The sequence below is a fragment of the Numida meleagris genome, chromosome 6 (genome assembly GCF_002078875.1).
Source record: "Numida meleagris isolate 19003 breed g44 Domestic line chromosome 6, NumMel1.0, whole genome shotgun sequence".
Lineage (NCBI taxonomy): Eukaryota > Metazoa > Chordata > Aves > Galliformes > Numididae > Numida > Numida meleagris.
The window spans coordinates 30,724,590-30,750,736 of NC_034414.1; the positions used below are offsets into that span (position 1 = coordinate 30,724,590).

The following is a 26,147-nucleotide window of genomic DNA, read 5'->3' on the forward strand; positions in this document are numbered from 1 at the left end:
AAAAAAAAAAGTGCTAGCTTCCTCCTTTTTCTGTTGAAAACTCTTGAGAAAATAGGTTATATTTGTAAATTTGTACTTGCACTGAAAGAGATACAATGGCTTGGTAAGGAAGTAAATTGTTTCAGTTTATGAGGAAACAACGTTTAAAGATCTCAGAAGGCTCACTACCACTCCTGGAACAGGTAAATACACTGATACAAGAAGATGGTGAGTAAAAAAAGTGTATGACCTCACCCCTAGTCATGCTTCTGAAAAAAATATTTTTTTAACTTACTCTGTCATGTATATCACAAAATGGTAAAATGGATTTAATATTTGGCAACGCTATTTAATGTGATTAATAGTGTTAAAAAGTCAGAAGATGAAATAGGAAATATCTTTTTTTTATGTTTTTATGTTTTGTATGTAAGTCTTAACAAACAAAGAACAAAACAACATAAAAGCAAAAGGATCTGCAAATTCCTGTACTGATTTGCCTAAGCTGTCTGCCAGGAGTTGCAATGAAGTGACTTTTGCAAATGCTTGTTTTCTGTTGAATAATTGGAAAGGGAAAAAATCTTACCTAAATTATGTGCAACCCTGACCGAGAAAAGTGGTGTAATTATTGTCAGCGAGACAGCAAAGCAGATTGATGCACTTATCAATAACTGTTTATTTTTTTGTGTTATTGCAACCTTTGTTAACCACTGCAAAATGCTGTTTGAGACAGAAAAAAATGTCTCTTAATGAAGTAATGCAATATTTTTAGCTGTTCTTCAAAATATATGGCAAAATCATCCCCGTATCTGCCAGTTTACATTAGAAACAGCTTGTTTGTAAGATTGTGGAACTGTTACCACTGATGCTTATTTGTGAAAAGGCAGTTGGTGGACACAGAGTATGTTTTAGATGGAAAGAGAACATGATGGAAAGGTTTGAATCTGCTATAAGTAATGAAGTGAGGGATTTGCAGAATGTGGAGAAGAGGAAAAAGTTCAAATTGCAGGCTACTTTCTGCTAAGTTTCAAATAGAGAGTGCAGTCAGGTTTTTTCACTTCCCAGATAAGTGACCTGTTGGATTTTAAATACTTTGGTCTGTATTTCCCTCAAGTCTCTATTTTTTTTTCTTTCCAGTTTCCTTGTAGTTTACACAATAATGTAACACTGTCATAAAGACAGAGCAGGAGTGAAAGAAAGAATGATGCTAATTCGTTTTTTTTTTTTTTGTTTTTTTTTTTTCTTTTGTATGTGTGCAATGTTTGGGCACTTGCTTGGTGTGTACGCTACAGCTCAATTGCTCCTGCAAGGGATGTTCCCTTGCTGTGGAAAGCAGAGTAGGTCTGAGGAAACAGGTTAGGTCACTTCTTTCAGAGCATGTCCTGTCACTGTATTCTCGTGAGATGTAAGAGACTTCAACTTGAATGCACATAGGTGCACATAAGTGAATTGAATTTATTTCCTCTTTCTGGGCAAAATACTGTAGTTCTGCAGTAGCTGAATAAATGTGGATTGTATTTATGGACAAGATCCCTTTGGGATGCTGTGTTTTGGCACTTCCCTCTGGCCCTAATCCCCATTTATTCTCAGGTTCTCAGGGCAATCCGTTCTGTTCTCTGATGAGTATGTATGTGATCTGCTGAACATAAGTTTCATATTTCTTTCCAAAACTGTACAGTGGTAATGTAGTTGGGTGATTTTGATCAATTCTTGTGCTTCTGTTGCCCGCATTGGGCGGCTGCTTTGAGACCAAGTGTATGTCACGCATTTGTGGTATGTTTCTGACTTAATTGAATCAGGACAGTGTGTTGTATTGGCACTGTTTTTTAATCTGTTATATTGATATTTTGATATATAGACAACCCCTGAGCATACTCATTGTTAATTCTGAAATGCTCTTATGGCAGTTGGATGCCGTAATGCCGCTCTGAAGTTATATGATCAACTACACTGCGAGCTATACTACTTACAGAGCTAGAGATGGGCTGAGATAGTGCACTACTGTCTCTTGATTAGGAGGAGCATCGTTGAGATACATTATCAGACCTAGAGCTATATTTTGAATTATGATGCCTGTGGATTCAGTGCGAGCCTCTCTCTCGAAGGCAACCATACCACAAATGAGACATTTGGCAGTAACTTGCCGTGTTAAGGGACAGCATATTGCATGGTGCCTGAGGGGACCCCAGTGGTTCAGTTCCTCACTTCTGCTGAGTTGGTGCTAGGGGAGGGCCTAGCATTGACTTGCACAACGAGAGCTGATAGTGGGGGGAGTTTGTGGCTGCTTGTTTTGCACACTGTGGGTATGCTGTCAGTGAAATCCTGCCTATATTATGAAGCAGGGATTTCAGTCTCTACGTTTAGATATGTACCCTTGATGAATGCCACTCATGTCCACTTCTGCTCATGTCCACTTTCTTGTATCCCTGTATGTGTGGTTTGCAGACATCTCTGAGAATGGAAAGGAAAAAAACTGGGTTTCTTCAGTGATCAGCCCATGCATTTCTCTCATCATTGGAAAGACAAAGGAAAAAAAGGGCTTTGATGTCTGTTTATAAAGTGGGTAGTTAAAACTCTCCTTTCTTTTTTTTTTACCCTGATTTCCATGCTCTAAAGAAATAAATTCATTTTAGTATTAGTCTCAGAATTGTTGTTTAAGTTGAGAGTAGTCTTTCTGATGCACCATTGCTGTAACATGATTTGTCTAGTGTGACTTGATTCTTTGTTTAGTTAGTGTTATTCAATACTGTTTGTTTCTTCAGCGATTTATTTTTTTGCATACAACTAGCAAATCTTTTGCATGTTCAGTATTTTTTATATAATTTATATATTATATATATAAATATATTTTCTGTTGATATGCTATGTGGCTGTTTATTGGTCCTGAAAATCATTTGGTTTTGATTCCCCTTTCTGGAAATATTCCCCACTGAGGATATTTGTTACTGATGAACTGCTGCTTTTTTGCCACCCAGTAAATGTGCTAAAGTAGCCTTATTTCAAAAATATGTGGTGGTGAGTCTGCCTGCTTGCTGATAGAAAGGTAGTAGAAATCTGATATTTTTCAGAAGCACATGAAATTACAAGTGGAAAATGGCAGCATGCTAGCAGTGAAAGATGAGAAACATAGGGGCAATGCTACTGACAGTGGTACAGACATGGTGAAATGGGGAGGAAAGCAGAATGCTTTTCTTCTGAATTACTTATATAGTACTATTTTAGGGTTTCAGATTTCTAGAGTATCTCCCTGTACGGCTTTAATTTTCATCATGTGAATATTTTTGTGCATTTGCAATATGCTGTTATTATGTGATAGTTGATCTGAAAAAGCGACAGATGTTGAGTATTTTAATTTAAATTCAAGATAGAAGAATTTCTTACTGTGCACCAAACATTAATACTTATATATTAAACCTCTAACATGGTGCATTTCTCACGCCTCACTGACTGTCTTAAAGAGGCTACTGAGAAAGGAAACTAAGAACAACAAGTCACAAATATTCTAAAGATCTTGTTGAAAGTTTTACCAGTCAATGTAAATATTTTTAGCAAGGGCTTCTTTTTGTATTTTTATTTTAAAAACCTGTTGAGTCAACTAAGATCACCCATGCTCACGCACATATTATTTGGAATAGGAATATTGACAGAGAATCCATGAGTCTTTAATCAAAAGCAGAAAACAGAATTGCCTTTATAAAACTGCCTTGAACGTTACAAGAAATTAAAGCATGGGATGTGGCTTACTAGTGCAGCTGGCCAAACTGGTGGATAACTGCTGCTAGATAGGAAGGACCTGCTTCCCAGAGCCCTTGTCTTATGGCTTGCTTCCAGCCTGTCTGTCCTGTTTGTGCTTGTCAGATTCAGCTGTGAGCTGATACCTGGACTTAAACTGGCAGAAGTCTGACGCTAGAAAAGAGAAGAAAGCTATTGATTAGCTTTCTGCCAGTTTAGGTGTACAATTTCAAGACTGCCATTCTATTTGGTGTCTTTCAGATTTTCTTCTTTGATTCTGTGCTAATTGAAAATATAGCAGTTTGGGTGACTATTGCTATTTTTCAGTGGGTTTCAAAATATGAACATTACTAATGTCTTACTCCTTACATGCTTTCTTTTTTGTGAAATAGGTGCATTTGTTTAAAAGAATTCAGACTTTAAAACCTTACTGAATATTATCCTCTGTTTGTGAATTCAAATTATAAAATAACTGTTTCCAAATGTAACAAGCTTTGGAGAATTATTTTTATTGTGCCATAGTGGACATCTGTCCAAAGTGTTGTCTTATTTTCTCGTGGTAAAAAAAAAAAAATTGAACCATTGAGAAACTGTCATATTTTTTTTTTCTTGCATTAGAGATCCTGAATCTTCAACATTTTGATAGAGATCTTCAACATTTTGATTTTGATCTTGGCAGAGAGTTGCTAGATTTGCGTTGGTGTTGTTTTAAAACTGTGTGCTTGTAGGGAGTGTTAAATAAACATTAAACTTGTCTGCTGTCTGAAGTGTTTTCTAAACTTTATTCATTTGGGCAGGCTCTGTTAGGTTTATGCATTAACCTTTTGCATGCTAAGATCAAGAATGATTTTTTTCTTCTGCAGATGGTTGTTATTTTGATCATGCCGTTGAGATAATTTGTCATGCTCTTGTTTCATCACTGATACGGTTTCAGAAAATACAGGGCTTTTCAGGACGTATCAGTTGATAGCACTGACGTTTATTGATAGGCTGTCTTGCTCATTGGTTGATGAAGACTACCAAAATAGCAATATCCTTCAAAAAGTCTGAGATTAATATATATCCTCAATTAACTTTGATCCTTTGAACTTACAGAATTCTTCTTGTGTGTTCTTTACAAACTTCTGTTGAAACTGTTCTTACAACTGCGTTTGCAGTTTTAGAAATTGTTTACCGATGTCCGGCGACCCTTTTAGTATTATTCTTGCACGTAGAGAACCTAAACCTGGTCCCTGGCCAGCAACTGCACGTAACATCAATACGATGAGCAGCAAAATGGCGTTTATTGGTAAAAGCTACAGAAATATATAGTATTTCTTATCTTTTTACTAGACTGTTCCAGAAGCTCACGTGGGGCTCCTGGCCAATCATATTGAATCTCCCGCTTCTGACCTGTCACTTCCGAAAGGCCATACACGGAGTTGTTGTGCCCCTTGTTATGAAAACTAAGAAGCACGGCCCCCTGTGTCTACGACACAGGTTCAAGTATGTAGGTGAACCAATAATAAGCATATGGGGAAGGGCCCGAGATCCGTGACACGCCTACTACAACAAGAAATGCTAGAAGGAAACAACAAGATGAAATGCTAAGAAATAGGCATGCTATTAGAGGTTTTCAACACCTGAGTGGAAGAGCATCAACCTGCCTGGCCTGATTTTCATTTTGATTTTCCTTTGAGCAGAAGTTTGGACAAGACGATCTCTTGCAGTTCCTCACAGTTGGGATTATGTGGTAATTCTGTGATGTTAACACATAAGAATTGACTCCTTTCTGAATACAGTCAGTCTCTAAGGCAGCTCGGAATATCTTTATTCAGGAATGGCAGATTTGGTGTGAACAAATACCTTTCTGTAGAGATTTTCATTATCCTTTCGGAAATACCAAATATTATTTTGTTTTGGAGTATGACATAAAACATTCACATATGTACATCCATATGTATACAATATATACAAGGCCTGATTTCTGTCAAATGCAGCCTATGTGTAGGAATAATCGTTAATCCAACTGAAAAAAGCTAAAACCTTTGTGGCAATATACTTATTTTGTGAGGTTTTATTAAAACCTGTTGTTTCTGTCAAGATTGAGACTCATATTTTATGTTTGCACTCATATTTTTGGCTGAATGGCTGTAAGAAAAACATTGAGGTTTTTTCAAGTTAGTGTCAATTTCAAAGTAATACAGCTTCCAATTTTTGCGCAGGTCCTTGTGATGCTTTTACAGAAATTGCTTGATGAGTTTGTGTAGTTGCCAGTAACTTTCATATAATCCATTCCACTGAATTTAAGAAAAAATAGAGTTGATTTTTCCGTTGGTGGAAATGTACGGGCTTGGCAAGTTTAGAAAATCAAAAGCCTCTTTATCTTTAGGCAGCAGCTGGACGAGCTTCCTACAGGCTCTTTTCTCCCAGCATGGATTGGCCGCGGGAACGGGAGGCAAAATGACTACTTCCACACTCAATGCAACTCCTTGATTCTCTACCAAGTTTCCCAATTAGCGTACCACAAATGTTGCAGTTATAATGATATAGTTCTTGTAACATACTCCCATTAAATGCCCTTCAGATTGGAGTTCTAACCTGCAAGAGCTAAACTTTAGCTGGTGGCTTTGCAGCCTGGAAAATCCTGTATCTAATGAGCAAAATCGTAACTCTTGTTTACTTCGAGTTTTTGAAACTTTCCTCCTGTGAACGTACACTGCAGTAATTGTTAATTGCATGATCATTAAGAGAAACCTGTAGCAGAGGTTTCTTCATTTGTTCCTCTCTAAGCCACCGGCTTAAGGACCAGGCAGCTAATAGTGTGCTGTTAGCTTGCAGACTTGTTTCTGAGATACCAAGGGAAAGTGAATGTAAGAATTGAGGGGTTCTCTAGTTCTTTGAAAGGGAAGATGGTCCACTATTTAAAGCAGTAGTTAGAAATGAAATAACCAGACTGTTTGCCTGTGGGGCAGAGGTTTGCCTAGGAGAGATTTAGCTCATAATAGAAGCTGTCGTTCTAATTCAGTGAGATGAAAAATTTGTTCAGAATGTGGCTACGTCTTGCAGAAATAATAATAAAGATCTGTGAGAAAGGTGAAGTAGGACTTGTAGCCTCTTGACACTTGATCATGCCTTAACTTTTCTGCAAAGACTACTTTTAGAGTTGTTTTCTCTCATTAAGGAGTAATGAGAATAGAGTCTCTGTCATTAGGAGTTTTTAAGGTATTCCAATTATTTGCATCTTACAGATGGTGTAAGCAAGTACTTTGAAATAAAAGAATTCAGTGGGTAAGATTGCTGTAGTTACTTTTATAGTATTGTTTTGAGTAGACTGTTGTGAGTATACTGCCTATTGAAAGCAACTGAATATAGATAAGGTAACTGCTCACATTTTTTGGCAGGTTGCTGAGTGTTATTGCAAAATATTCTCATCTGTCTCTGAAAGAAGCTATGGTTTAGATCATGGCATTGCAAAAGGCTTATTTTTTCAGGAAAATTTTAAGATAGAATCATAGCTTGACTTGGGTTGGAAGAGACCTTAAGCCCATGCGGTTCCAACCCCCCTACCATATTTCCAGATCAGGCTGTCCAGAGTGCCACCCAAGCCAGCCTTGAACATCTCCAGGGATGGGGCATCCTCAGCTTTGCTAGGCAGCCTGCTCCAGTGCCTCACCACTCTGAATAAAAATCTTCTCCTTATATCTAATCTAAAAATCCCCTCTTTTAGTTTAATATCATTCTCCCTTGTCCTGTCTCTATCAGACTGTGTAAAAAGTTGGTCTCCCTCCTCTTCATAAGCAGTCGTCAAGTACTGGAAGGCCACGGTGAGGTCTCCCTGGAGCCTTCTCTTCTCTAAGCTGACCAAGCCCAACTCTCAGCCTTTCTTCATAGGAGAGGTGCTCCAGCCCTCTGGTCATCTTCATGGCCCTCTGGATCCACTCCAACAGCTCCTCCACATCTTTCTTGTAAATCTTTCATTTACTTTTCTGAAACCTAGATTAAGAGTACTAAATAAGAATAGTTTGGGAGTTTGTATTCTACTCTTCATACTGACCTTGCTTTTATGTTATTTAAAGTGGCTTCTGTCCTTCTTCTAGCTTGCAGTTATTTTCTCTGTACAGAATTTTATCTTTAATATTCTTAGGTGGAGAGAACAACATGATGGCATACTTTGTTAGATTCTCCCTGGCAGTGGAGTATGTATTTAATAGACTGATAGACACGCATACCTTGATAATTGTTAATAATTAGTGTTTTTTTTAATTACTTTAAAAAACTAAAAGCTAAATTTCTGTTTATCTATTATCATAACTGCATTTTGCATTGTCATTGAATTTCAGATGCCTGCCTAGGTAACTTCGTAAAGCTACCATCCTTTAGGTAGGGGCATCTTGATTCTAAACACCTACAAACATGCTTCAGTATTGAAAAAATTGCTCCGATACTTGTCTTTTGTAAGATAGTTTCGTCAGCTTCATCATCTTGCAAATGCAGTTCTGCTTTGGTTTGCCATTGTTCTGAATGTAGATTCTGTTTTTTGATTATATACTATGCAATTCCTATTTTAAAAACCCCTTAAATTTCCACCAGAATAAACCAGGTAATGTAATCCTTTGAGATCTTTGGATTTAATGTTAATGAATCTTTAATTACTTACTAGACAGTAAAAAAAAGAGGTAATGTATATGTGCGTGTATAAGTATGTTTGGGAAAGTAATTAGATAAATGTGGAAAATCTGAATAACTTTTTCTTGAATATTATTATTCTATATGTAACTATCATATATTACAAGTCTATCAATTGTAGTGAGAGAGAAAATTAAGCTGTCGGGGGATTCTCCTGTGTCCTTCTGGATTGAAGCTAAGAAAAAACAACCAAACAAAAACAAGTGATGTTAAAAAAAAAAAAATCTTTCCAATATTAGATTATATTCATATTGTTCCGTGATAACTCCAGGTGCTTTCTGCTGGCACCTGTTTGGTTACACCAGCAATGCTTTTGAACCGTGTAATTAAAAGGAGATATGTGTTTATTAGAGCAGTTCATGTGATTTTACTTCTCTTTGTATCTGCCTAGAGGAACCAGTCACTCAGTGGTTACTTTCAGCTACTTTACTTGTATTGCCACTACTACAAGCCTCTGCATAGAGAATTTATTCTTTGAAATGATCTGAATTGTAAAGATGATGAAATACCTTGTTGCTTAATTATGAATGTGTTTTTTGACTCTATGACTTAGAAGTTCTATCTGTGAGAATGTAGCTGCAATAGATGCTGCTAACATTGGGATGAGGAGGAGAGGAGAAATTGTCTCTGCAGAGATGCCTTACTATTTTAAATATTTCCATTCATGATACAGCTGATCATGTAGGTGAGATTGAATCTGTGCGATGTTTTTCCTTTTTGTCTTGCTAGTCTTTTACACCGATGAGAAGAAAAGTTGGTGTAGAGACAGTTAAGCCTGAATGTCCCTGGGACTTGGCCACAGCCTTGCAGCTGTGTCCTAGAAAGGAAGAGGGAATCAAGACAGTTGACTCAAAACTCTTATGTTTGCACATGTTCTGTGAAGAGGCACTGTCAGGAAGAAAACTGGGAGAAATGCTAACAAAGGTTAGCATTATTACCTAAAGGTAATAATTAGAAAGTCTTATAGAAAGTTTTTAGAAAGTCTTATAGAAAGTTTTTAGAAAGTCTTATAGAAAGTTTTTAGAANTTAGAAAGTCTTATAGAAAGTTTTTAGAAAGTCTTATAGAAAGTTTTTAGAAAGTCTTATAGAAAGTTTTTAGAATGTCATAAGGGAAGCTCTGACTTCTGATGCACAGCCAGGTTTTTAAAAGGGCTGTGAACTCAGCAGTTCTCGTTGAGTGTTTGTGCTTATAACGTGCTAGGACTGACTGCACTTAAAGAGAAGGGTGCTTGAGTCATTGAAGCAGAATGTGGGAGGTCGCTGTTGCACTTTCTCCATTGTGTGCCTCAGCCTTGATTTGGTTCAAAACACTCTGGGTTCCAGGGAGGTGCCCAAGGCTGACCCTAGGGGAAATTGCCTGTTCAGAATAATGTTTACTTCGTTTTGAGACTTTCAGTCCTGAAATGCATGCATCTACGTGTTCTTGTCTGTAACAAATGTCAAACAGAGATCTTGCTTTCCTATTTTTTTTCTCGTTAACATATCTTCCCCAGCCCTGTATGCAGATTCAGCATCTAAAGGAGAGTGTACTAAAATATTCTTAGAGTCCTGTGTGCTGTACATTTTAGTTTCCTTCAGAAGGAAAGTGGAGTTGTATGCTATCATAAATGATAAAAATACATCCTTGCAAAAGACCCCAAATTGTGCAAATTCCTATGCACAGGAGCCTAGCTCTTTTGCTGTTGTGTGAAGGACCGTCATTAGTTTAGATACAGGCAGAACGCACATCTTAAAGACAAAACAGTCAGGAGGTTTCCTGGTTTTATTCAACTGGGTTTTTGCATATTGTCACCATTTTCAAAATTGCAATGAAATTTGCAGATGTTAATGCATACAATACTATCTTAAGTGGAGCAGATGAATATTGCACTTGCTGTGGTATCATCACACATAGTAGGACTGAGTAGTTCAAATTTGCTTAAAAGCGTTTTTCTCCTTATCTGAGTAATATTGTTCTAAAGGTTATATTTGAGTTGACTTCAAGAATTTGTTTCGGCTTGTGTCATTTGTTATTTGAGAATGGGAAAGGGGGGAAGGCATTTTGTTTCATTATAGGTAGAAATCTGCTATGTACTGATTAAAATTAATTTTCAGTAATGGTAGCTAAGGCAGATACGGGGAGAGAAGTGAAGATTTGTGATTATTTTTGTTTCTGAGGTTGTTACTTTAGATGGTAACTGTCTCATACGAGGCAGTAGAAGAAAATTATTTTCTGAAGCTTCACTGATCAGAAATTTGTCTGAATGTTTTTGATAATTTTGATGGTTAAAATGCATCTTTAAGTTGTTTGAATGTTGAATATCCAAGAATGATTATTTGCAGTTACATCCTGTAGCAGGACCGTGTATTATGTAAAATTTTCCTTGAAATATTTATTGGAGATGTAAGGGGATTTGTATTTAAAGTTTATACAGTTCCAAAGTAAATCTCAGGTTAGTACTGAAGGAGCTAGACTGTGCAGAGCCTATTAAAGCTCTTGGGAAATTGTGGTTTGTTTCTTAAAGTTCAAGTTAATTCAAGTTCAAATTAACTGCTAAGAAATGCAATTTACTTGAGGTGTGCATTATAGCTAATAACAAAATGTGAAAAAGAATTTAGTCCATCATTATTTTGCATTTAAAAGAAAACGTTTGAATCCATTTTAGTTTAGTGGAAACCTGTTAAAATAAGAAGGTGATACTCCTGTTTTGTTTGTTGATGGCTGAAAGAAGAGCATCCTTTAAACAGATCTATAATATACAATATATAATAGTAGTAGTACCATAGCTGACTCGGATGGCTCTGATCTTTTCTTTAAAACAGAAAGAAAGTACAACACAAATTCATCTATGTAGCGCTATTCTTGCTTTGACTTGCGAATTGTATCACTTCCAAGTTATTTCAGGCACAGAATTCCATTAGGCTTCAGTGGATTATAGCCAATCATTTAATTTGTAGGAGAAGAAAAAGAAACAAAGTAAATTCATTCTTATCTTAATCTACGTGGATTTGGCTTTTGTTCTGTGGAAACTGTAGCTCTGGGTCAGTCTCCAGTAACACAGAGTTGTGACTTCACCCTCTCACTCATGCAACCAGCGGTTTGTTCACAACTATCTTAGTATCTGTATCTGACGGAGAGATAACATCTCATTTCTTTCTAAAAATTACACAAAACCAATGAGAATGCACAGAATATTTTTCCTCTTGTTAGCTTTTTGACAACAGGGAATATATCTGTATGATTGCTTCTAATCTGTTTTTCTGCTCTTTGATGATTTTACCATTCCTTCATGCTGTTCGTAACCAGGGCTCCTGAACACTGATGAAAGAAGCTTGTTCTATGAGTATAAATAGATTGTTTTTATTGAAGTCATTATTCTTGTTCTGATTTTGTTACTTGTTTGATGTGCCAGTTTGTCCAGTGTTGTGCCAGTATGTAATTCTACAGTACTGTGCTTAAAAAAATAAAATCTAATGTAGTTTTAGAGACACAGTAACTATTTAAGCCTTTAGCAGCTTTTCAGCACAAGATGTTGTTACTCTTCACTTACAAGGACTTTTTTTATATAAACAATTGCTCTTCACATTTACTTCAAGATTATGTAAGATTTAAACTATCAAAGCCAAGGTCCTCTGTAAAGCAAATGTCTGATGGTGAGCTATAAGGACATTTTGGTTTATGGATATATAATGACTTGTAGAAAAGTGACTTGCCTTTAAAATTGTTTTATACTGAATGAAATTACTTTAAGCTATGCAGCAGTGTAGGCAAACTTGTATTTAACTGTTCTGGTTACGGAGAATGCACTTACTGTTGGGACAGCAAAATTAAATTTTGTGGCAGCGGTACACTGTGGTTTGTAAAAGGAGAGATGAAGGGAAGGAGAGAAGAAAGAGTGGAGCTGTCAGTAGGAGTGTTTGGGAGCAGGCACGCAGGGAATCTCTTCTTTCTTGACTCCCCTCCTCTACTTCTTCAGAGCTCTAGATCTCTGCAGAAGGTATCTTCTGCTCAGGTTCTTCAGCTGCTCTCCGTTCTCTTCTTGCCTGTTGTGTACTCCTTCCACTGTGAGGCAAAATTTTCTGTCTGTGAGGTGATGGTTGTTCTAGACAAGCCACAAGCTGTAGAAGAAGAGAGCTTTCTTGACTCAGAGGAGAGTTTTCCATGGTTGTTAAGTGCTTTGGTAAATGTGTGTTTTGCTTGAATCTTAAGTTGACTCTGTTGTCAGTTTTCTTTTCAGTCCCAGCATGTTTTAAATATTTGGGCTGGTAGATTGATGCCGGCAATCTATTTAATTTTTCCACGTGTTTTTCAATAAAATAGTTTTCATGAAGGAAAAGGATTTGTTAAATTATTCCATATTACTTGAGTTCAGGCCTTGAAGGAAGTTGGTTAAAATAGAAATTATTACATAGATAAGACTATCTGTGTTTTTCTTCTGCAATATTTGTTATGTTGGCTTTGTTCAATTTCACGGAACAAACATCAGGCACTTAATTATCACCTGTATCATTGCAACGCTCAGACAGAGATGCTGTGATTAAATTCGTAGTTCTGCTCCCCCCACAGTATCAGAAAGGAAGCTGTTTGCTATGGGCTTCCAGAACAGGAGGGACAACAGCAGTACTTGCACCAGCATCATTTCTTGACCCCTATAGGAAGCTCTGCTAGGAAGTTTTAATACATTTCAGGTGTTACATATGTTTCAGGAATACGGTTGCACCTGATCTAAAATTTTGACGGCGTGGCACTTAATCCAGGCTGATTTGTCTTTCTGGGTTTGAATTCTGCAGTTGTAATTAACTGCATTTGTGACTATTTAAATACTGAGCTAAATGCTATTGAGTTGTAATGGCTTCGCTATCTGTTCGAATTTGACAGGTAGAGGATGATGGTGATAATGAATCACGAGAAGAAGAAGAGAAAGAGGAAGTGAAAAACTACTCAAGAAGAAAGATTGTTTCAAACTGGAACCGCTATGAGGATGCAGAAAAAGAGGGACAGAGAGAATGTGGAGAATCACAGAGAGGAACAGACTTCAGTGTTTTGCTGAGCTCGGCTGGTAAGCACTTTGTACTCTGTATACTCCTTTTTAAGTTTTGCATCTTGAAACATTACTGTTTTTCTGGCTCTCCTTCCTTCATGATGGAAATGGACCCTAGAAGACTATTTGTATCTGCCTGGGTAAACCTGCCACTGATTTGTTTAGAAGTCTCCATGGGCTACAGTGAATCAAGCACAGGGGGAGTAAAAGAGCTGCTGCATTTATAGCCTTGTTGTGAAACAGTGTATTGGTCTGAGCACATGCAGCATTCAGTTATTTTGAGCTTCCTGCTCACAGTGACTTCTTAGTGATCTCAGATGTCAGGTTGTTCTCCAGAAAACAGGCTGCCACAATGACTAAAGACAACAGAGCAGTCAAGCAGCTGTTTGCTGCTGTATGTTTTGACAGGGATTTGTAATCAGCACTCTACAGATGTGTGCCTGAATAGCAAGTGTTAATCTCTTTGATTAAAAAAAAAGAAGATCAATTGTTTTCTGCTTTTGAAAGGAGATAATAGACTAAAGAGGTGGAGGGACAAGCTCTACTGGATCATATTTATTTATTTTGAGCAGAACATGGGTAGTGTGGGCAGTTGCACAAAGAACGGTTTGCTTTTGCTTTCATCTTTTTTTCGGTACAACTTAGATCTGAGAGATTTTAGAGTTTTCAAATACTTTGATTTTTCAGCCACACCTTACAGGGAAAAATTAGAAATTACATACATTAAACAAATAAGGTTCAGAGACTTACTTCTGTATGCCAGAATCCATTTCTGAAGCTCAATTTTGCATAAGGGTTGCAAAACTTGGCCAAAATCACTAGTTTTAGTAGTACGATGGCGGCATGTATATGGATGTCTCTGAATGGTGTGTTGCATGGTAAGCAGAGTGAGAGTCAAGACATATGGTATGGACCTCAGTGTTGAGTGGATAAGATAGCCTGGAGAGGAAAGATATTACAACTCAAAATTGGTCCTTCTGGTCCTGGTGGATGAGAAGCTGGACATGAGCCAGCAGTGTGCGCTGGCAGCCCAGAGTGCCAACTGTGTTCTGGGTTGCATTAAAAGAGGAGTGGTCAGCAGGGAGAGGGAGGTGGTGGTCCCCCTCTACTCGGCTCTTGTGAGGCCCCATCGGGAGTACTGTGTCCAGGCCTGGAGCCCCCAGCACAAGAAGGACGTGAAGCTCTTGGAACGAGTGCAGAGGAGGGCGACCAAGATGATCAGAGGGCTGGAGCACCTCTGCTATGAGGAAAGGTTGAGGGAACTGGGCTTGTTTAGTTTGGAGAAGAGAAGGCTCCGGGGAGACCTCATTGTGGTCTTCCAATACTTGAAGGGAGTGTATATACAGGAGGGGGATCGATTGTTTGTGAGGGTGGATAGCGATAGGACAAGGGGGAATGGTTTTAAGCTGAGACAGGGGAGATTTAGGTTAGATATTAGGAGGAAGTTTTTCACACAGAGGGTGGTGACGCACTGGAACAGGTTGCCCAGGGAGGTTGTGGATGTCCTGTCCCTGGAGGCATTCAAGGCCAGACTGGACATGGCTCTGGGCAGCCTGGTCTAGTGGTTGGCGACCCTGCACACAGCAGGGGGGTTGAGACTCGATGATCTTTGAGGTCCTTTTCAACCCAAGCCATTCTATGATTTTATGAAAATTGTTAAATCAGGAGACCTACTCTGAGCTGCATAGCTACTTGTTGCCATGGATAGTACTTCTGAACTGAGAATATAAGGAAATACTGTCTACTTCTAGTAACTTGTATTTCTCGTAAGTGAAGGTCCAACACACTTATTACCAACACATTTACTTGACTTCATGTTATTCGGATGCCTAAAGTTGAGATCTTGCTAGTAGTCTTATTGTTAATACTAAATCTTTATTTTAGAATGTACTTTATCTTCTTTTAGGTAAACTTTTTTTTGGAGGGTTGTATGTTGTTTTTGACTGTTCTTAATGTTAATATAAATTGATAATTAATAGCAGGGAAACAAAGTTCTTGCTTTAAGGGGGGGGAGAAGAAAGTACCTTCATAGCAATAATACAGATTTTTTGGAATTGCATAAAAAAGAGTGAGGATCATATGTAGGTCAACTCAGCTTTATTGTGCATTTGATTTTAAAAGTTCTCCAGGTTTGTTTTAAGTTGTTTTGAAGTAAAATAGGATAATGACCTAGCAAGTATGATCGCTTTCTTATTGCACCATCCTTTTTGTTATCAAATGATTTACGTATTCTTAAATCTACAATTTCAGTAAATTCCAGTGAATTAAAAATGCTATGTTATACAGAATGGTAAAAGTTTTTCTGTAGCCAATTAGACACAGAAAAACTGAGGGCATTAGAAACTTACGTTGCTGGTTCTATTCCTGTTTTTAAAAAATGAGTCGAGTTTGCTAACGCTCCCCTTTAGCCATATTAATGGTTTTAGCAGTGTCTGATCGTATTTCTTATACTATTTTAATTCTGATTTTTCATTACTTTGCTCGTAACGCAAACAGTATAGTATTTTCAGTATGTCAGGATTTTCACTTGATAGGTTTTTAGTTATACTAATCAAGAGATGTTTCTCTTATTTGTGTTCTTTGTGAAGTTAGGTATTTTTGTGAATTACTGAGTAAGCTTGAATTTTTATCTACTGAATAAAAACAAGTCATTTTGATTCCGTGAAAGGCTTTGTGGTTAGGAAAGCGTTGTTTAAAACCTGTACAACCTTCAAATATAAAATAACTAATATGTTCTTAAATGCATAGTTTAAATCACTGATATGTTTTTCTTTCAGTTAAGACTCATATTGATATCCATGCTTTGCAAGACTGATTTATTTTGCTTTAATTTTCCTACTTCTAATTGTTGTATTTGTATAGAAGCGTTTTCTTTTTTTAATCGTATCCTGGTGTGAAGTGAGATCTTTTCTAACATCTTTCACTATACATGCGTATTGAAGAAATGGTTATGACATCAATATGCTAACTGGAAGAATGTGAAGGCAAGGCAGTAACACTTACAGGAAACAGTTACAGAAATAGTTAGAAAGAGAACCATATATTGAATATTCTTACATGCTTCTGAACAGGAGTGTGAATTGAAAGAATGGTTACTGTTTTTTGTTTATTACTTAATTTTTCAAATGAAATGTCATACAGTTTTGATCTGGTACAAGTTTGATGAGTTCTTAGCAGTGAAAATCTGACAAAGTTACTTGTGTTGTTATACTGACATTTTTGTAGTATTTAGAGAGAGAGTAGATCATAAATGTGGAAAATACATTTTAAAACAGTCTCCTTAGAATTAGAAATGCAAGTTTCGTTTGCTAACCAAAATGAGCTAATATAGGCAACTCTGCAAAGGTAGCTAGCATGAAGATATCGATAGATGGACAAAGCCAGGCTTCTCTGTAGTAGGAGGAGGTGTACCATTCTAAAATGAACACTCGTGTAAAAGAACATGAACTCTTGCTTTGTGGCATTTATTTTGTGGTTATCTCTTTGTCTGTCATTCACGGTACATTTGAATTACTGGATCAATGTGTTCTTTCAGAATCATAGAATCTTTGAGTTGGAAGAGACCCTTAAAGGCCATCTAGTCCAACTCCCCTGCAATGAGCAGGGTCACCTACAGCTAGATCAGGTGGTTGCTCAGAGCTCCATCCATCCTGACCTTCAATGTCTCCAAGGACGAGTGTCCACCACCTCTCTGGGCAACCTGTGCCAGTGCTTCACTGCCCTTATCATAAAAAGCTTATTTCTCGTACCCAATCTAAATCTCCCCTCTTTTAGACTGAAACCATTTCCCCTTGTCCTATCACAACAGACCCTGCTAAAAAGTCTGTCTCCTTCCTTCTTATGCCCCCCCCCCCATTAAGATATTGAAAGGCCGCTCTCAGCTCTCTCTGGAGCCTTCTCTTCTCCAGGCTGAACAGCCCCAGCTCTCTCAGCCTGTCCACACAGGGAGCTGTTTCATCCCTTGGATCATGCTTGTTGTCCCTCTGGACGCACTACCACAGGTCCATGTCTCTCCTGTACTGAGAACATATAGAATGACTTACATTATATAACTTATGTGTGTGTTCAGAAGATGTTAAGAATCTAGCTCCATTTCAGTTTTTCTAAGTCCAGTACTCTGGCTCACTTATCATTTTTAAATAGCAGAAAAATTAGCTGTCCCTGATGTTGGGAGATGGGTTATTAAACCATTTTGACTTGATTATAATATCTAGTGTAGCAGTTCAATGTGAAAGAAATTAATAGAACAAGCTGGTTGTTAGAATTTTTCATAGTTCTTACTTACAGAGGAATAGGGTAACTTTAGAACTGATTGCTTGATACTGTATTTCTTCTGTGACAGGGAATGCTAAGATGTCAGTGTTTGCTTGTTAGTTAAAAGGGAACCTTGAAAAAAAATACACTCTGAAGTAGACAGGTGACATAATTTACTGTATTATGCACAGATCTTTACCTTATGTATTGCATTACCTGTTCTCAGTCTTCCTTACTTATGGGGTTTGAGAAGGTTATCTCAATAGTGTTTGCTTTGTTCTGCTGTACTGTTTTAATTCTGTGTTTTTCTATTTAATAGACATATGTAGTCCATTAATTTAAATACCACACATCTTCCTCTTTGCTGGTGCAAAGATATTTCTATTGTATGTAACTTAAAATATGACTCCAGATTATGGCAAAGCTGTAAAGTATTTAGTTTAGTATTCGGAAAGTCTTCAGCCTTTGTGGTCTTCCTCCTGATACCTAATTAGACTTAATCTTTTTGCATGTTAGTCAGTTCAGACTGATGCGAAGCAAGATGGTTACAATGCGGGGCTGATCTTGTAAAAGTCATCTTTCAAGTCACATTTCAAGTTGCTTCATTTGATTATCTGTTTTCTTGTGGAAGTGCTCTGGACTCTTGCTCTTATGATGTATGATTTCTTTGGTTTTGGGATGGGATAATTTATTTGTAGTGGTCTAAGAAGAAGTTTGCATCTTGATGATTTTGACTTCCGTTAGGACATTGGTGTTCAGCATTTGAAAGTTGCTCAGTGAATCTGATTCAATTGCAAAAAGCAGCTAGGGAAGTACTGGGGAAGGAATGGAGTTAAAGTGCAATTTTCCATATTTGAAAGCTTAGAAAGGTCTTGCAATTACTATTAATAAACAACGTAATTAATGCAGCCATTTAAGAATCCTTTGGTAAGAGCTCAGATTAAAAATGTGTTGTTAAGCTTCAGCAGGTCTTGCCACTAAGTATGTACAAACTCTGAATTCTAGAAGCTTGTAGCTTAACCAGATCAGATTTTATCTTTCACAAAATGAGCAAAGTGTACAGCCCTCGTACAAAAAGATTGTCCAGCATGATGTGAGTGCTGACTCAAGGCAGAGAAATGCTTATAGTTTTTCAAAGTAAGAATTTAAAAAGGCTTTTTTTTTTTTTCCATAGGCTCTGTCATAGTAGAAAAATATTCCAGCCATTCTTTGACTTTTTTTTCTTTTTTATATTAGTATGAGAAGAGAGTGAGAATAAGTTACCTAAAGCAAATCATTAGTATGGGAAATTTCAGGCTGAAAATGGTCTTAAGTAAGAACTGCTTGGTGGCTTTGATAACAGCTGATGTCACTAGCTGCACAGAGCTACATTGTTAGGGATTATTTTGTTTGTGTGTAATGTAGGGTGATACTTCAGCTCCTAAATAAAATTATTTCCTTTTTTAGCGTTTTATCTATCTATCAATTAACCTTGTATGAAGCAAAATCACCTTTCCCATATTGCTTTTGATGCCTAACAGGTAAACTACAAGTCCATTGTAAGCCTTCAGGGAATGTCTTGAATCAATTTAGTGAAAAATGCTGTTGAAGCATAAAGAACAAGAGAAGTGGAAATTATAGGATAACTTCACTTTGCTTGAAGAATTTTGCTATGTTTAAAGAGCTGTCCTCATTTTTTGACTGAGTGCCCCAAAATAGGTTTCAGTCATGCATTAGTTTTTTTTTGGTTGTGACTAGATGCCATAGGTTTAAAAATATGATTCTGAAATCTTATTACAGGGACTCAATCACTTTCATTTAAAGTCGGTACACTTTACAACTACACCAACCAAAAGCTGCCAGTATACATACTTCAATGATGATGTGCCAAGTTGCAAGATACGTTAACAATCTAGATGAAAAAAATTAAATTTTGGATGTGATTATTTTCCTCTGTATGATTCTGCTGACTTTAAATGGTAAGGAAGAGAAAGACTGCGTAGTTCAGACAAAACTGGCAGGATGATTTTGGTATTGTAAGAATTCATGTAATTTCTGAATGTACCTAGCACTTTGAATGCTGTAAGAAATGTGGAATTGAACCCAGAAGAGCAGCTACTAGAGTGTAGTAGAAGTTATAGGAAGTAAATACATGAATTTGAGCTAGCAGCTACTTTCCGTTCCCTAAAATACTGTTCAGTCTTTGCAAGCTTTTGCTTTTGGACTTCTTTGTATAATTTTCATAAGTCTATTGCAACATATTCCAGTATTTTTGTCATCTTCACTGAGCTGAATATAAAAAGTTGTGGAGCAAAGCTTGTGTTAAAAATAGGATTTCTTACAAGTTTTCTGTCCTAGGGGCATACTGGCAGAGATTTGGAAAAATAGTGTAGTGTATAAACTAGTTTTCTTATTTTCTGTGCTAATTGTGCTCAAATGAAAAGACCAGGTGGTACCAATGGTAGGGCATGGTTCTCATTCTAAAAAAGGATCCTTTGAGTTTTAAAATTCAAGGGAGTAGTTGAAAATCAGTTCTCTTTCAGAACTGCCTTACTTGTTGTTTTGGATTACTGTAGTGTATATCAGGGCTCCCATTTTGCACTGGTATTTGATTGCCAAGTTCTACTACTTTTCCTTTTGTACGTTTGCTCTGTGAAATTATTTATGTCCACGTGTCTCCATATTGCTTTATTTCTTGCAAACTTTCCATTTTTCTGCTCTTTATCATTTGAGCAGTTTTACTCATTGGTCAGCATCCTCATCAGGAAGAATTAAATGGGAAAATTCTGTTATTTTGTACAATTGTTATAAATGAATACATATTTCTGTTGTTTTTCCTATAAACTTTCAAGTATCAAGAATTACAACTTGTATAACTTCCTTTTAGAAATATATCTGCTATTGACATAATTCTTATTAGCCCCCAATTTTTATGTCAGTGAAGCAGACTAAGATAGGCAATAGATACAACGGCATACGGAGAATCAGACCTCTCCTTTTAACAGAAAAGAGATGTAATAAAGGCAGAAACATTGTCATTCTATATGCTAATAAGCTCCTAGCCCTCCTATGGAATATAACAGAAGAAATGCACAAAATCCCACAACTGCATAAAGGTGCTCTTGGATTGCCTCTGTTTCTTGTACGATTGAAATATCTCAAGAACAATTGCTGCTTATCAGCTCTGAGAGCACTAGCTCTGTGCTAAAAATAATGAGAGGATAGTTTTATTATTATTTTTGCATGACTTTCTGGCTGCGTGTGCAGCAGATGTATTTTCCACTAGTGCCTCATATTTTGAGAAAAATTTAGCAGACCCAAAACTCGATGTCCTTGCTGTTCACCAGTTGACGTAGAACACAGAGGTATTATTTACTTGTTATTTATTAGTAGCAGGTTACTGGTCTTGACTGGAAGTTACAATGGTACAGTTATGGACTGTTAGTTGGACACCTGAATATTGTGAGTATATGCACTTTTGAAATAGAGAGCTCTAGGCACGTGCGTTACTTGCATTCTTCTTGTGTTCTTCTCTTGCTCCCTCATTCCATAAGCATTATCTGAACTTCACTGATGTGCTTTCCTCTGTTGCTTGTCCTTGTTAGACCCATTCCAGCATGTAAGAATATTCCTTTTCTTTTTAGTGATAGATACCAGTTTCCTATCTTTGGACATTCCTTATCCAGAGTGTCCTTATTTCCACCTACAAAGCTTTTCTCTGTGACCGCTATGCTCTAGGCAGTCTACAGTCTACAACTTTGGCCTTGCTAATAGATGTGAGAAGTACTGCAGTTTTATGTATGTGAAGATAGAGATAGAAATCTTGAAACTGAGAAAAATGCTAACTCTGCCTCTCCGCCCTTGCTGAAATAGCTTTTCCAACCAGAAGAAAAACCTTCCATGATAAAGATTTGCAGTAAAATTACAGGACTTGGCATCAGTGTAAGCTGATTATCCATCTGTTCAGTACTTCCTCCTTCACTGTTCCTAGCATTACAGAATTTTTTTTTGTTCTATTCAGACAAGCTGTCTTTTTTGTTTTTTGTCTGAACTAAAAATAGGAAGTGCCAGATTTTAAGTGTTAATTACATCGTCTTGATAAATGTATTTTCTCATAATGGATGATCTGTACTTATCCATATACGTTTTCATATCTACTCTACCCCACCCTGCCCAACATATATATAAAATATAATCAGAACTATGTAACTGACATAAAAGGTAATGCTGAATCTTGAGTACATACATATTTTTGCTTCAGTATTCTGATATCTCAGAACTATTTGGCCATACATTTTATCTGTGATAGTATTGCAAAACAAATGATAGCTAATAGAAGGAAAAAATGAAAGGTGTCAATGTTTTTGAAGGTTTTTTTTTGATGCTTTATGATTTAGAGTCAGAGTAACATTCTCAGACTAAAAGGATTACATTTTGTTCTCATTCAAATCAGCGCAGCAAACGTTTCTCATTCTTTTTTCTCATTTTTCACACTTTGCATTCATTTAGTAAATTCCAGATTTCTGGATTTAACAAGTTCTCTGACCAATGAAATTCTCAAATCTTTTGCCTTAATCTTTTGGTGCTACTGTATATTGACAGTGTTTCCAGTGAATTTAATTAATTATGCTTTGGTTATGAAATCACAAATCAGCAACTTAAATGTGTAACAGTTTATCCTTTTAACTTTTCTTGCTGTTTTCATGTCCACTACTTGAAAGCAGAGGCTTGAGAGCTTTATGAAAATGTTTACTCGATTGATTCACTGTCTCTGTTGTTTAATCGTGTCTTTTCTTTTTTTTTTTAATATCCCTAAAACTCAGTCTGTACTGATTATGCTTCATATTGCTCATTATGTTTTCTGTGGCATCATCATCTCTGACTTTCCTACCAGTGAAATTCTTTAACCAAAAAGATAATTACTCTGACTTGTAGGTAGATAGTATGCTTCGTATTCCTGTCTTTATTTTCAAAATTCAGTATGTTATTGCCCTCACGTTCCAGTTTCTCTCCTTTTTGCTTACTTTCTGCCTCCCTCCCTTCTTTTGTATTATCCTTTTACTCCATGAACTTTCTGTCTGTGACTTTCTGTCTTGGCATGTATTACTTCTAATTTCATTCTTCCCTTTCAGATTCCCTTTTACACTGTTGATTCTGGGCCACTGTTGAGTCTCCTGAATTAGAGCAAGGTCCTGAGCCATTGTTACATCACCTGAATTGGACAGTCAGCTTTTCAGAGCAGGAGCTTCCCTTGCCTTGCCTGGAAAGTATTGGTCTTTTTCCAATAATGACATTATTACATATCAGATACACTTCTATGATAATATTAGAAGTTTTTGGATTGGATTTGGATGATCCGTGTTTGTTCTAATTGTAGTACTTAATCCACTTTTGTCATCTCTATGCAGCCTACATCAGGGAGAGAGCCACTCTATTGTTGTTGTTTATGGTAAAGATAGTAAGAGTGTCAGATGTAGCAGATTGGTTTCATTGCAGAAAGCAGACTAAACTAACTGTTCTGTTCTCATAAAAGTTTTTTTTTTCCTCATATCATTTTAAAAAGAAGTTAACTGTGATAATAATATTTCCTTGTTCATTGATGGATACCCAGAAACAGAGCTATGATTAGACTGTGTGTGAACCAGCGTTAGAGGAGACAGACCTGTTCTGCTAGCAGGGTGTTCAGAAACTTGTTTACTGGGAGCAGTGATGTTTCTAAACATTGTTTTTGGAGTGGAAGAAAGACTGTTTAAGTGTGAAGCTATCTAATGGGCACAGTCTGCCTATTTCCTTCTTAGTTTTTGTCACAGCTCTTTCTTTTCTTCCTACCCCATTTGTCATCCTGTTATTCCTCACATTCGCTGCCAGTGTCTTGGGCTCTCCTGGTCCTTCTCATCTGATTTGGAGGCTTCCTGAACCAAACGTATTCATTTTGCCCTGTTTTTTCACTTTGATTTCATCCTGTTGCTCAAGTGTTCACTGTTCCTGCATTCAATTTCTAGGCTGCGCTTTCTCTTGACACCCCCTCTCATATTTTTATACTTGTCCAAATCATGTATTGGCTTCTCATCTGTGTTCTGTTCTCTTGTCTACTGCTCACTCTCACCTGTCAGGAGAGTGATATCTTTGGCGTTTCTGGCTGTTGTATGGGAAAGTAGCTCCACGGAGCGCATAAATGATCTTTTTTTTTTTATTACTGCTATTATATGTTTGTTTATTGTTGTTTTATTCCCTCCCTTAAGGGCTTTTTTTTTGGTACAGATTTAGGAAAATTTCCTGAAGTATGTTAAAGGCATATTGACTCTTGCCAAACTCTTTTTTTTTTTTTCAAAGTGAAATTCGTATTGTCTATGTTCCCACCCTCAAGGGAGCTGTTCTGTCTTGTTTTTTTCTTGCAAGCTGTCTACATATGAACTAGAATCTTTTCTAATGTAAAAGCTTGTTTGAAGGACAGAGTAAGGTGCAAGTAGGGAGAAACTGTGTTTTCTTTAGTTCTGACTCATTTTCAACCTTTACTGGAACGTGAATCAGATGACCTTCCTTTGACAGTACACACACTCATCATCCCATTTTATAAAGCGTGGTATTTCTGAATCTGCTACAGATAATTCGGATTGTGAAACTGATCATACCTTCTCTGTTTCTTTTTAAGATCTTGATTGAAAACGAACTGTGATAATGTGGTATTTTCTCCTTGAATATATGCGTGTGCATCAACATGCAGAAAATGTGTCACTGAAAAGTGTGTATCAGCTAGCTACAAAATGTAAGGGGTCAAGATGGAAAAACAAATTCAAGATAGCGTGTTTCGATAGGCTGTTATCATTGTAATTATATTGTAATCATTGTATTGATTGTAGTGTCGTAAAAAATTCATTGTAAAAGACAGAGGCAATAATTGTAGATATTTATTGAAAAGAAATTTTTTACTTGAGTCACTTGGTTAGCTTTCTGCAGGGGAAATGCTGGCAGAATGGAGATACCGGAAGGCTAACTATTGTAAACTGACAGTTCAGTGGTAACAGAAGTTAAATTGGGTTAAATTTTTCTAAGTAAACAGAATACTGGGGGTTCAAGAGTGATAATCTTGGAGAGAAAGTCTTTATACCCTTTGTAATCTTTCTGGAAAAGATACTCTGGTGATCTTCATTTTTACCTTTCTGATGTCCAAGGAAGTGTACCAAAATGATTATAATGGAAAAAGCACTTCTATCCTGACTTCTTTACTGATGGAGTGTTATTAGAGCCAATAGGGTTCCTTGGGAAAGGCCTTGTAGTCTGGGACCTTCAGATAATGTGACTGTCACAGGTCTCTGCGTGTTACATTGAGGACTCTTAACAGGTTATGTTTTCTGAAAAATTAACAAACCCTACTCCTTTTGGCATTCTGTTTTATGCAGGGAACAATTGTAGGTGCTTAGTGATTGTTCCAGAAGTCTCTTAAAGACCAGTGTTTTCATTCTCTCTCTTCTGTCTTGGTTGTGGTTAATTTTTTACTTTTACTTTCTTATACTGAAAAGCATACTTTTCCGTTTAGAATTGCAACAGTAAATTTGCTGCACCTTTAAAGTACCCTTTTTAGGGTTACGTTACCCCTAGGACAAAACCTGAAAAAGAATTGCATGCAGCAGTTACTAGTGGTTTTGCTTGATCACTGTTTAAAAGGGACCTGGTGTCGCTGGCAGAACAGTGAGAATGGAAGGTGTTTTCACGTTCCCTTTCATTTTATGCTATCACCTGTGACTTCAGATGGGAGTAGGTAGGAAAAATAACTTCTGTGAGAGTGGAGAAAGTGTTTCACTCCAACTAACGAAATATTTGTCGCTTACCTCAAAAATAGGCTGGGTAACCCCACTTTTTCCAACTGTAAGAAAAACAAAAAGGTACTTGTGTTGACTTCCCTTGCTCCCATGCACTAAATGCTGGATGAAAGAAACCTGTAGCTATTAGGCGATGTTTTTCATCTCTAAATAATTGTGTATGCAAATATGAATTGCTTTGTTGTCATGTCTGTCACTGCTAAAACATGAATTCTGATGAAGGTGACTGTAAGTTATTTTGGATTTTTTTCATCCATTCATTTGTCTGTTACATGTCTCTGCTTCTCTGATGCTTTTATTATTTGTCTTTTTTGTTCTCTTTGTTATGCAGCTGTGGAGATCTTATCACTAAAAATGTAATGAATTTGAAGTTGTGTTGTATTACACTGCTTCTGATCTCAATAATAAATTATAATCACCTCTTCTCTTCTGAACAAATGAGTTTGAAATGCACTTAAGTAATATTATGGCCCATCATCAGATTTAGATCTACTTGCCTGGTTTGAGTGCGTGAATGGTGCCAAAGTTTTGGCAAGGACATGAAACTGATCTGGTGAAAAGGGAAAGATCTTGAGGAATCAGTGAAATATGAGGATTGGTAGTTTTAAGGGAAGGAGCAAGCAGGTGGTTTTTTTTGCTTATGGTATCATGCATGCATACTGGATTAAATTGAGTTGGCCTGTGGAACCTCAATGT

The 26,147-nt window shown here is 36.9% G+C and overlaps 1 protein-coding gene across 12 annotated transcripts in view; it reads left to right on the forward strand.

The window, feature by feature from the left end:
* Positions 1-26,147, forward strand: part of AVEN (apoptosis and caspase activation inhibitor) — a 101,740-nt gene that overhangs the window by 10,001 nt on the left and 65,592 nt on the right. For all 12 annotated transcript variants that reach the window (XM_021403185.1, XM_021403189.1, XM_021403188.1 and 9 more), the window contains exon 2: positions 13,236-13,416. In XM_021403185.1, coding sequence (XP_021258860.1) covers positions 13,236-13,416 — 181 coding nt within the window. The remainder of the gene's footprint in view (positions 1-13,235; positions 13,417-26,147) is intronic.